The sequence below is a fragment of the Diorhabda sublineata genome, chromosome 7, assembly GCF_026230105.1.
Source record: "Diorhabda sublineata isolate icDioSubl1.1 chromosome 7, icDioSubl1.1, whole genome shotgun sequence".
In the NCBI taxonomy this organism is placed as follows: Eukaryota; Metazoa; Arthropoda; class Insecta; order Coleoptera; family Chrysomelidae; genus Diorhabda; species Diorhabda sublineata.
Window position 1 is genome coordinate 2,956,194 of NC_079480.1, and position 13,228 is coordinate 2,969,421.

A 13,228-nucleotide genomic window follows, 5' to 3' on the forward strand; every position below is an offset into this window, starting at 1 on the left:
GTATTCGATGATGCATTGGACAAAGTGTCGTTTTCAGGTAGACAAACTACAATTTCCGATTTTTTTCAAAGCTCAGCTTAATTTTTTGTTTGCACACATTCAATACGTATCTGATTTTCAGGTCAATTGTTTTATTGTGAAATAATGACCAAGGATTGTTCTTATTCTAAATACGTAATTATTTTATTACTAATTGTTTTTTTTTATGTTTGTCATTTAAATATTCATAAAATAGCAATCGTAAGCAATATTAATTGGCGTAAATTGTTTTGTTGAATATGCACAATATTTTAATAAAACAGGCACATTTTTTTCTATATTACATATATCGAAGTCAGTCAGAAATCACCTCAATAAATCGAACCTCGTTATATCAAAATCCTCGATAATTCCGTAAGTTTTTCCGTTCCACCTGAGCTTCGATATACCGAGTGTGCGACGACATTTTTACTTTTTTATTTATGAATTTAATGTTCATGGCGTACTAATAATAGTTTATTGGTTTTGTGCAATTCTGCAGATTGTTTTTCCTAGGTATTGGTTATGTTTAATTTGTTCCGGAGCTTCTGAATCGATTCTTATTAGTCGAATTTTTCAAGGAAAAATTACGGTAGGCGTTACTAGAAGCAAAATGGGGGGCACATAATGTTTTAAGACCTCCTGAACACGATTATGATGGTTTTTCGAATGTCTGTAGTTTCTGTTTAAGCTACAATTCTTATTTTCGTCTCTCGAGCAATTGCTATGGGTCCGATTTGGTTCAAAATTAGCATACATGGCTTTTTTGGCGGCGGATTGATGTTATTAGAGTTTGGTTGAAAACAAATAAATATTTCGAGGGGTCTTAGTGCAAAAAAAGTGGTTTTTGACCTTTGCTCACCTCTGCAGGTCAAACGAAAAGCGACTGAAAAATGAAATTTCACATGTAGGTTCAATTAGTTGCGAGATGATTTCCTGTCTAAGGTCGAAACTTTCCATCTCCACCCCTCTCCATTTTATGGTCATTTTTGTTATATTTTCTCATTTTTTGGCCAGAAAAAGTTTAACTAGAAGATTCGAACTTCGCATGTAAGTAGTTGAAGAATTGTCTTTCTCAAGTTTAAAGTTTTCTTCTTCAGTTCTTCTAGCACAAAACGCCCGAAATCATTTTGATCGTTGTAATTGTTGGACTGGACCGCCTCCTATTTAATGAATAATACGAATATGATCGTTGCTAGGGTCATTTGTTTTACTTCCCATTTTCGAAATTTCTTGTCATTATGACAATTTTTTCTTTGTTGTCAAATGGAATTGAACAAGAGAGTTCGAGACCACCGAGTCTATTGAAATTATGAATTTTCATTCGAGAGAGAGAGAGACAGTTAACTTGTGAAATGAAAAGTTATTGACGAATTGCAAATTTTCCATATAAAGAAATAAGATTGAGAATTGATATCATTTCCAAGAAATTCATTTTATGGAAAGATTTGTTTGTGTATTAGTTAAATTCTTCATTCGACGAAAAATTCGACTTTCGTGATGGAGCTCACCATTGCTTTTTATTCTTGTTTATTTTCATTTCCATGTCTATTATTCTTGTGTTTAACGCTTCAATGTTTTCTTGTAAAACTCTTTTTCGTTCTTTGCTATGAGTATAACATCATCTGCAAATGCTCCATCATTGATGTTAACTCTTTATAGTTGCGATTGTCCCACACATATTTTTTACGTAAAACATCTCTTCATTATCACATCAATGAATATAATGATTAGTAATGGACTTAAGCTTAAGTCTAAGAAGACCGCGTACAATTTATTTTTGTGTTGCTTTTTCTGTTTTATATTAACTAAATGATCTTGAGAGCTTCTTCCCATTAAAAATCCGCTCTCGGATCTTGTTTTCCAATATTTTTTCCATCATTTCCATCCCTTTACTAAATAGTTATTCCTCGGTAATTATTTTAGTCTTCAATATCACCTTTTATGATAACTGGTACTATTGATGTCTTCTGCCAGTCTGTTGCTAGTGCTCTCAAATAAAGGGTTTTCCAATAAGAGGTGTTATTTTGAACAGCGCGCTATTTCGGTAAATGTCAATTTTGAAGCTGTCATTTTTTGACATTTGACAAGTAGAAACTACGCCATTAATGAAAGTGGAACGATACACGCTTCAACAAGCCATTGAAATTATTAAAATTCAATATAAAAATGGTGAAAGTTTGGCAGAGACGGTTCGTAAAACTAAAACATTTTTGGGTCGACGTGAAGCACCTTCTCGGACCGCAATACAGAAATTGGTGGAAAAATTTGAGCTGTTGGGACAAATTAGTGATGTGAAGAATAAAACCCGTACACGTCGCTCAAGAACAACTGAGAATATTGCTGCTGTAGCCCAAAGTGTTGAAGAAAACCCAGGTTTGTCCATTCCTCGTCGTTCTTTGGAATTAGCCATTCCACAAACGTCATTACACCGTATTTTGCATAAAGACTTGAGTCTTAAGGCCTATAAAGTTCAGTTAACACAAGAACTCAAGCCGGCCGATCATCAACAACGTCGTGTCTTTGTTGATTGGGTCCTTGAAATGCATGAAAATGATCCGGAATTTCATCGAAATTGGTGGTTACGTCAATAAACAAAATTGTCGAATCTGTGGCTCGGAAAACCCAAGAGTTATTGTTGAAAATCCTCTTCATCCTCAACGCGTGACTGTTTGGTGCGGTTTATGGTCTGGCGGTGTCATTGGACCTTACTTTTTCGAAAATGAGGCTGGAGCAACAGTTACGGTAAATGGATTGCGCTATCGAGAGATGATTAATGATTTTTTATGGCCGGAATTGAATGATATTGATTTCAACAAGACGGCGCTACGTGCCACACAAGCAACGAAACCATCGATATTTTACAGGAAAAATTTCCGGACCGTGTTATCTCTCGAAGAGGTGATCACAATTGGCCACCCAGATCTTGTGATTTAACTCCTTGCGACTTTTTCCTTTGGGGCCACGTGAAAGATAAGGTCTACGCCAACAGTCCAGCATCGATTCAAGCATCGAGGACATAGGGCAGCCGCTTTGCAATTTGGTTATTTGGATATCAAAATAACACCTCTTATTGGAAAACCCGATACTAGGATTGCTACTTAAATTTTGAGGAAAATACAAACAAATTATTATAATTGGCTATGGCTTTGTTGTTTTTCAAAATATTCTCCATTTAGATCAATACACTTTGGCATGCTTTCGAACCAATTGTCCATTACGATTGAGGTACCTCCAAAACATGGTGATAGTGTAGAAAAACGTTGATCTCGCAATTTATTTTTGATCTTCTGGAATAAGAAGAAACCATTGGGTGCCTAACAGGCACTGTACGGCGGATAACCCTTTAATTCGATGTTTTGATTGTTCAAAAACGTTTTTGTTTGAACTGATGTGTGAGAGCTCGCATTTTCGAGTTGGATTCGTCTTCTTTGATTCTTTCGAACATAACAGACGATTTTGGACTACCTTCGCGGAATACATCCTGTAGCGAAGTGCGACCACAATTGAATTCGGAAAACCAGCTCGAGATGATGCTTCATCATCAAAAGTCACCCTGCTGTTTACCAAGATTAATGTTTTTTTCATTTTGAGGAATAGTTCCACATTTTTTCAAAAATCTCACGTGTCGGTTTTCCCATCTAGACTTTGGAGCTCCTGTAAAAAATATTGACGTTTGACAGCGATTCTAGATTAAGTAATTGCTACATCTATTTGATTTCCGATAAAAAAAATGCGGAATGCGATCATAATAAATTTATATTGACATTATGTTTCTTGTATTTACACCTCGGTGAGTCATTATGTTTTATTTAAGGAGGAGATGGTACTTTCCACTTCAAATTATTGGTACCAAGCGTGGCGGCCGGCGCAATCATCGGCAAAGGAGGCGAAACTATTGCTCAGCTGCAAAAAGAAACCGGAGCCAGAGTTAAAATGTCAAAATCGCACGACTTCTACCCAGGTAAGCGTTAAATTTATTTAACAATATTTATATACGAGTGCGGCTCAATAAATACATGACGTAGTCTCAAGTTTAATAGAAATACCGGAAAACGTAAGTTTGTAGATCTTTTTTGATATAATTTTATCATATAGACGAGGGTATGTCATAAGTAATTTCAGTTTTATATTTGAAAATTACTACGCATCGATTTAAACAAGTTGTAACTTGTTAATACTAGACTGTACTTGCTTTATTTTTATTCAATCATTATTTCTTTGTTTATTAACAACGCAGTACGTTTTTGAAAGTACGAAATCACTATAACGGTTCATTTTAGTGATTGATAGTGAAGCTTAAGTCAATATCAACCCCTTTAGAAGTTTCATATTCGTAGAAAAAATAGTCAAAAATGTGACACCACTTAAAGGGCGGAGGTATCACATAAAAATTTGATAAACATTGCAAAGGAACAGCCAACAATGTTTCCAGTGGTAGTGCAATTGTACGCATACTCCAAAGATACTCATTCATAGGAGGAAATGAAATAGCTGGTACAGAAGAACCTCTCTAATCCGTCACATTCGGGACTGAAGATAAAGTCGGTTATAAATTTTTGTTTAGCAAATGACATTCTAGACTTAGCTGCAAAATTCCTCCATTTCTTGATCCATAAAATGTTCATGGGTGTTGAGGTTGAATTTTGCTCTATGTACTGAAGGGCAATTTTGTCGTTGCTCGTCACTATCACCATCCGAATCCTCGTTCACAGTTTCTTCACTATTATTTTGCAAAACAGTAGTAACCATCTGGTGGTCATTGAGTTCCTCACTTGTTCTACAGTCACATTGGGCAATCCATTCCTCAACTTCACTAGCAGGGACAAGCTGTTGTAAGCTTTGTAGTTCAGTTATAACTTTCGGCCAAAGCTTACGCCAATATTTTCGCAAAGTGTTAGGTTTCAGTTCCTCCCACGAATCAGCAATTTTATAGATAGCTTCTTTGCTGTATGAGGATTTCATTGAAACCGTCTTCGTAACTTTTCTAAAATTGAACTGATCGATTGGTTGGATAAGCGGTGTGACATTTGGTGGTAAGAAGATAGCTTTTATGTCCCCTTTCGCTAATTCCTCTTCAGATTGATGTGATGGTCCGTTATACAACAGAAATACAGCAGAAACAGGGAACTTTTTTCAACAGATGGATGAACTCGTCGATAAACCAGGAATATTTAACCAGGAAAGAAGGTAGGAAGGTAAATTTATTTGGAATCTACTAGGCTTCTTAAATTTACCAATAACGAAAAGGGGAAGCTTGTGTGGTCCATCAGCGCTACTGCAAGGAGCAATGGTTAGCCCATTTTTTATAAGTTTTGTTCCTGCCACGGTATCGTTTGATAGAGCGCGTGTTTTGTTTGGAAACATAGTTGAACCCTGTCTCGTCAATTTTATAATTTTGGAAAGGTAACAGTTTTGATTGTTCGACAATTTCTTCATAGAGAGAAAAGTTCTTGGGCGTTTCAGCATCAGCGGATCTTCTCCAGAAATTGAAACAAATCGGACGCCATGACGGGTTTTCCAGCTTTTCCAGCCTTCATGCGAACTCACTTCCGGCTTCTAGTTTTTTGTGCAAAGCTATTGCCTTTACTTTTATCATGGACTCAATTCTTCTCCCAATATTTTGTCGTCGAAACGCCTATATTGAGTTCCTTAACAACTTTTTGGAGTGATTCCCTTTTGTCCTGTCTTTGTAGCACTGTCGCACTTTGAAATACAAAAGGAGGAAAGTGACAATGATTAAGAATTGAATCAATAGATGATGATGATAGAAAACAACACGTTAAAACGGTTTGAATACTTAGCTAGAGTTACAAATAAAAAATCTGTTGTCGTTCCTTGTAATCTGCAGCAGTAGGCTTCAAACGGAATAGAAGTAGACCTAAGAAAACGTGGAATCAAGAGATCGAAAAGGGAAAATGTGGCAACAAGCGATAACTATGGAAAAAATAGAAAAAGGAGAAACTCGGCTCGCCACTTTTCGATACAAAAAAGTTTAAAAAAACTTATTTTGTAATCCCCCGATAACATTTAATGTAATTATTGTATATTATGTATTTCTACAAACGCAACGAGTTTTATTTTAAAATGCTTGAATTTTTCTCTAATAGATAGAACTGTGCGTAAAAGATTCTAGTTGAAAAATTCTAGTTGAAGCTTTAAAAACGGGAAGATTTAAATAAATTCGATTAAAAAAATTAATAACGTTAAATTATTTATTAATGTGATTCTTTCGACCTTTGTTGTACCTACCAAATATTTTTAAAAATGACATCACGTACTTCATTATGTAACACATAATCACGTTTTATACTGTCAACATTATTTTCGAACTAGATCATTAATGTCTAAAATTATACCTCGAGCTAATTTAATTTACACAAATACTAATGGTGAATGATAAATTTCATAAACAACTTGTTAATAATAAAATGTGACATGGGAAGTTTGTGCTAAATTCACTTATGTTTTGAAAAATGCTTGGACACATCGATTTATATCTTTAAATGCCCTTAAAATCGTAGAAAAACAAAAGATTTTTTTTTGTACGATGGGACGTTGGATTTATATTGTGGATTTGTGCAGAAAGTATTTATTTAGACGGTATCTTATTTACTATATACACTAACAATAAATACACTACACTATTCACTAAACTACGCACTTTAATCATGTCTAGAACGTTCGAAACGAAATCTCTAGTTTACCGTAAACAAAGAAATAGAAATTGACTATATGAAAACGGCCACGAAATATTGTAAACATTTTAAAGAAACAATATAAACAAATTGCCGCCGTATATGTATAAAAAACGTAATATAAATGGTCCATACAGGAATTTCACCCGGCGCATCCGCCAAACTTTAAATTCTATTAACATAATACAACAGAACCGGTTTCACGGTATATGTCAGTGGAAGAGTTATTGATTTGTCGAGCTTATGGATGCAAAAGAGTTATTTACGTAGCTAGTTATGAAAAGAGTGAAATTGTTCAACAACAAATGGTGTTCGAAGTATTTTTACTTTGGAAGCAAATAACTTTTCAAAATAAGTCGAAACAAGTCAGACGTAATTACTTGAAATGTCAAAATCGTAGAAAAACAAAAGATTTATTTTGTACGATGGGACGTGGGATTTATATTGCGGATTTGTGCAGAAAGTATTTATTTAGACGGTATCTAATTTACTATATACACTAACAATAAATACACTACACTATTCACTAAACTACGCACTTTAATCATGTCTAGAACGTTCGAAACGAAATCTCTAGTTTACCGTAAACAAAGAAATAGAAATTGACTGTATGAAAACGGCCACGAAATATTGTAAACATTTTAAAGAAACAATATAAACAAATTGCCTCCATATATGTATAAAAAACGTAATATAAATGGTCCATACGGGAATTTTACCCGGCGCATCCGCCAAACTTTAAATTCTATTAACATAATACAACAGGACCGGTTTCACGGTATATGTCAGTGGAAGAGTTATTGATTTGTCGAGCTTATGGATGCAAAAGAGTTATTTACGTAGCTAGTTATGAAAAGAGTGAAATTGTTCAACAACAAATGGTGTTCGAAGTATTTTTACTTTGGAAGCAAATAACTTTTCAAAATAAGTCGAAACAAGTCAGACGTAATTACTTGAAATGTCTTCAGATAGATACGATTATGGATATCGTACGCGCTTGAAACAATCACTCTTCATAATACAATTGAAATTCTTCTCCAATCGTATCGCTTCGATTACTCGACTCAATTGACTCACTTCGTGCCGACGCACTCGTTTTATATGGTTAAGGAAGGTTCTAGTCTAGACTCGAAGCGCGTGCTTGCTGCTAAGAGATGGCGATGCTGTCTTTCTATCTCGCTTGTCTAGGCATGCGCTGCCCTTGAAATTATTTAAAAACATCCGTAGACTTGAAAGTAAGAGTAATTGAAACATCCGTAAAGGAAACGAATGAAGTCTAAAAGCTGTAAAATTATTCTTTTTGTGGCACATTGCGATCGCGGGCCTTACTGATACGGCCAAGGGGCCGGAAGCGGCCCGCGGGCCGTATCTTTATCGTGACTGATTTAAACATAACGATTAACTAACAGAACTGTAGATATTGGAGCAGAGAAAATTGGATGTGTGAGGCTCACACTGAATATCCTAAAATGGGGAGGTTTATCGAGATTTTTGAGTCAACATGTTAGTTCCTACATTACAAAGACTTTTTTTCTGATGTTAATTATCCAAATGAGATGATAGATCGATTTAGTACCAAAAAGTCGAAGCTCCGCCGCATTTTGCACGTACAGTTCGTAATTATTTGAACGAGGTTTTTCCCAATAGGTGGATTGAAAGATTCCTCGATTAGACTTGTGATCAAAATTTTAAAACTTAAAAATTAATTTGATTGCACCGAAATCCATTTCCAACAAGGTGCCACGCAACCCCGTTTCTCATTTAAAATGGGGGGTGCGTCATAATTTAGAGGGTATGATAATATTTTTATACTGTAAATTGTGAATTTAATAAAAATAAAAATCGACACGCGTTTCACGTTTTTTTCACATTGTACATAATAACGCTAAAAATTGAATTTATTCCATACAAATGCACCGCATTGTATAAATGAGAATTTTGAGCATATTTGCCCTTATTTTAGAAACACGATTTTTTGTTTTACTAAAACATAACTAAAGTATGTAGACTTCATTTGATTACCTGAAAATATCTCATTTTATACGAATAGGACTTTGATTTATTCAAAATTGGTTTCCATTATATTGATAAGTACATAATGTACACAATCAAAGGAAAGCAAATATAAATACGTTCTCTTGGATACTAAATGTATTTTAGGAGTGAAGTTAAGGTCAACGTTCATTAATCATTTTATAAAGTATTCCAAATCGATTGTGATAGCAGCTATATTTGGTAATAATATTTTTAAATGATGTTCTATTAGTCCAGGCAACCAGAATTTATGTTGAAAATCACCGCGGGAATTGATAGAGGACTAAATTTTAAGCAAAAATGTTCTAAGCGTTATTTTTTTTAAAATCAATAATTTTTTTATTTATGCGTGAATAAATACTCGAATTTTTCGTGAAAAAAACCACGTTTTTAATCATGAATAACTCAAATACTTTTGATTTTTTCAAAAAAAAAGTGTAAGAAACAAAAATGAATCTTATTTTTTTTTTAAATTTGCTCTAGACATAATACAAATGGAGTTATGATTTATTGAAAGTTTATTATTTTTATCGAACGAAAATTTTACAAAATTCAACGTGGAGTAAAGGAAAAACGGTCAACTTTTCGAAGTAATTGCATCTAATATTTTTCAAAATACTTTAAAAACCTTTAAAATGAGAGTAGAAATAAAATCGATTTAGTTTGAACGATTTAGAATGCATAATTTCGATATAAATTATGTCAAAAGTCGAAAAATGTTTGGGAAATTTGTAAATATATCTCCTTTTTTTCAAAATTTCTGAAAAACTATAGGATATACATAAAAATTGATTAGGAACAAAAAGTCACTGTTTTCTTTTGCTTTTTCGAATTTTTTTGTAACTTCTAAAACAACTGACTTATAACGTTAGAAAAAGTACCCTAATTAATGACTGATACCATTTTCGAACCCTTTGAACGTTGCCCTTTAAAAATTGAGAGCTAAAAAAATGTATAACTTATAAGTTATAAAATTCTCTATAAATTTACGTTTTGAGCAACTAATTTGCTTGAAAATTAATGGAGATAAGGCCAAAAAACTAAATAAAATCAAATTTTCTTTTTAAATTTAACATAATTTTTAAGGTACTTATAAATACAAATAATTTTTCATTTTTTTGTCATGAGTGATAATTTATAGGAATTGAAAATTTTAAATACCTAATATTCAAGTTAAAAGAGACTAAAAAAAAATCAATTTGAAATAAATATATAAAAAAATTGTATAACTAAGTCTGTTGATATTTTTTTCAATTTTTTCCGGAATACGGGATGATTTATAGGAGTTGCAAATTATAAGGACAAAATATTCAAGTTAAAAGAGATAAAAAATGTCCATTTAAAATAGGTAAATCATCAAAAAGAATAAATACGTGCATAAATGTTTTTTTTTTCAATTTTTTTCGAAATAAGGGATGATTTATAAGGTTTGAAGATTTGAGGCGCAAGATATTTGAGTTAAACACAAACAAAAAGATTCAATTTAATATAAATAAACTACCACAAGGTAATTAAATAATATTTTTTCAATTTAATATTAAACGGGGGTGCTTTATAAGGAATGAAATACATCAAGCAGGGTTGAAAAGTTGTAAATACTATATTAAAGCAATAAACAACTTTGATTCAAACCTTAAAAGCATTTTTTTACACATTGAATTCTTATACTTACGATTTTTTGCATTAAGGGGTAGTTTTCTCCGCCAAGAATGATAAGTACATATCGGCGAAGGGTAGATTTTGAAAATACGGGCAAGTCAAACTTGATTCCAAATTTTCATGCAAATTCATGGAAATCGGAGGTAATACTTCATTTTTACCTTGATTGCCTGGACTATATTGGCTTTTGATAAATGAAGGCTTTCGTAGAGCAGCGGCGCACATGTACACATCATATTTCAATGTATGACACTATTTTTAAATTGATTACAAGGTTTTTGTCTAACGAATAATCGGAATGTCGATCCGCAAGGTTATTTCAAACGTTACTTAATTGGTATAAGATGAATCAAACGTAAACTTCGAACACATTTTTTATTGTCGTTGATTAGAGTCAAGGTCTGATGTTGACGTTGCATTTGTTGCTATTGCATTGACCAACAAATCAAATCGTTAATGAAACACGAAATAATAAAAAAGCGTATCGATACATGAAATTATTATACAAGACGCAATTATATACAGAAGGACCTTCGACCCTTGACCCATCTCGAGCGTCGAACCGTCGCACTTTTGTACCAGGGATTCAGCTATACGTATCATCTAATGTGCCAACTCTTGATCGCGGTTGTCATGAAGATTAGACAACTCGTTACTTAATATTATGCAGATCGGGATTTCGATTATGAAAATAACAATTTATTTCAGTAAAACATATTTTAAATTGTAATCACCTAATCTAAGCCGCCCGCTGACACCCTCACCACGTGATTTGTTTGAAGAATGAAGAATTTATCATTTTAATTCGACAACGGGCAATATTGGGGGTAGAATTTCAACCAAGTGCAAGAGTGCATTATTAGATTATATGGAATTTTATAAATTACGGCTTCCCCAATATGAATCCATCAGGAATTGTATTATGTACTCGAACTACCTTTTCGTTTACCGGAAATATCCTCTTCACGAGTTGGCGCATCCTAATCTTAACGGATTAATAATCGTCACGTGCCGTCGTTTCCATACACTTCGAGTTTCCCATTAAATCCATATTATATTGTGGCCAGAACTGTTTTCTTTGTTTCAAATAGGTAACGAATTTTTAATAACGCCATATTAGAACAAAAGTTTTTGAATTTGCATGGTTGAATTCCACCAAAAACAATGATTTCACCACATAAAAAACAAAGTGAGATTCATCTACATAAAAAACTAAAAAATAAAAGATTATGAAGCTTCAGTTTCTGAAGACGATAACTTGGTTATCGAAACGCGCATCAGACAGTGTAATCGTGAGTGTTGGTGTAAACAGTGTGTTCAGTATGAATATCACCAACGGTTCCAGAAATTCCAACTACTTTGAAACCAGTAAAAGTAAAAAACTTCACTTCAACAATTTCATTTTACCATCACCTACGTCTTCAGTGGATATGAATCAAGTTTCTTTATGGCTGAAAAAAATGCATTCCGCTCTCAATAATGCAAAAAAATTAGATCTCGTGGAGTAAGCAACAACAACAACACATTTCAAAGATGTGACTTAGCAGCTACAGAAATTCTTATTGCGACTTTTGGTGGTTATAGCTCAATAAAAAATTTGGTGATGTGCATTATCAGCATTCCATTCAAGACCCCAACAGGGGGTCAAAACTTTCCGACTTGTGCAGAAGAAGTTGCTTAGTAGGGATAACGATCCTGTTGAATAGACATGGAATTTAACAACTTAAGTCGAAGGATGCTTCTGAAGCAGATGATTTCTTGGAACTTTAAGATGAGTTACGATGTTTCTAACTGCGAAAAACAGGCTGTAAATGCACATCGACGTGCTGGGTGACGTCGAACTGCGAATGAACCAGATGGGTCTGACTCAAAAGCTGAAGAAAACGTAGGTCTAAGCATTGCCATTAATATATCCTTCCTGTTATTTTCATATTTACTTTTTCTTATTCTAATTCTTGTCTGCATTATAATTTTTTTACGGAAAATTATAAAAAAGTTGATTCTCAAATGAAACTAGGAATTTTCCACTTGCACAGACCGTGAAGCCGGTCCTATCACATTACGTGAATAGAATTTAAAGTTTGGTGAATGCGCCGGTTACAAAGCAGCATTCCTTTGTATAGTTTTTATAAGTTATTTACGTCGTCGTTAAAGAATCAAATTCTAATGAGGTTTTTCTATTTGTTTTGGGTCGTATTAGAGATTTCGAACTTTCTGGATATGATTATAGTGTATATAAAAAAAGTTTGACAACTTTTCAAATATTCTATGTGAAAGGTCCACATTTGAGTAGTAAGGAAAGTTTGATCAGAACGTCTCCTATTTGTTCTAGGTACGACAGAACGAGTATGTTTGATAACCGGTAGCGTCGAAGCTATTTCGAATGTTCTCGATTTCATTATAAATAAAATCAAAGAGAAACCGGATCTGACGAAAACGCTGGTCGATACCGACAATAAGATGCACGAAAGGGAGAGACAAGTTAAGATATTGGTACCGAATTCTACGGCCGGTATGATTATAGGCAAGGCGGGAAATTACATCAAGCAGATTAAAGAAACCAGCGGATCTTATGTACAGATATCTCAGAAATCCAAAGATATTAGTTTACAAGAAAGATGCATCACAGTTATTGGAGATAAGGAGCAGAATAAGCAGGCCTGCATGATGATAATAAGTGAGTTTTGTTTTTTTGTCAAACGACTCGATTCGGTTTTATAATTTTTATCATACATTTTAGTATTTTTTTCAAGTTTTGTCAACAACGCTTCTTTTATTTAATAATTGAATGTAATCAATTTTAGATTTGCGACAAATAC

General features: G+C 33.6%; 1 protein-coding gene across 2 annotated transcripts in view; it reads left to right on the top strand.

Moving 5' to 3' along the window:
* The window catches only part of LOC130446923 (RNA-binding protein Pasilla), a 79,467-nt gene that overhangs the window by 34,210 nt on the left and 32,029 nt on the right, over window positions 1-13,228 (top strand). Inside the window, exons 4-5 of one of the 2 annotated variants that reach the window (XM_056783449.1) lie at window positions 3,836-3,982; window positions 12,742-13,086. In XM_056783449.1, coding sequence (XP_056639427.1) covers window positions 3,836-3,982; window positions 12,742-13,086 — 492 coding nt within the window. The remainder of the gene's footprint in view (window positions 1-3,835; window positions 3,983-12,741; window positions 13,087-13,228) is intronic. The other variant, XM_056783450.1, reaches the window with a different exon arrangement.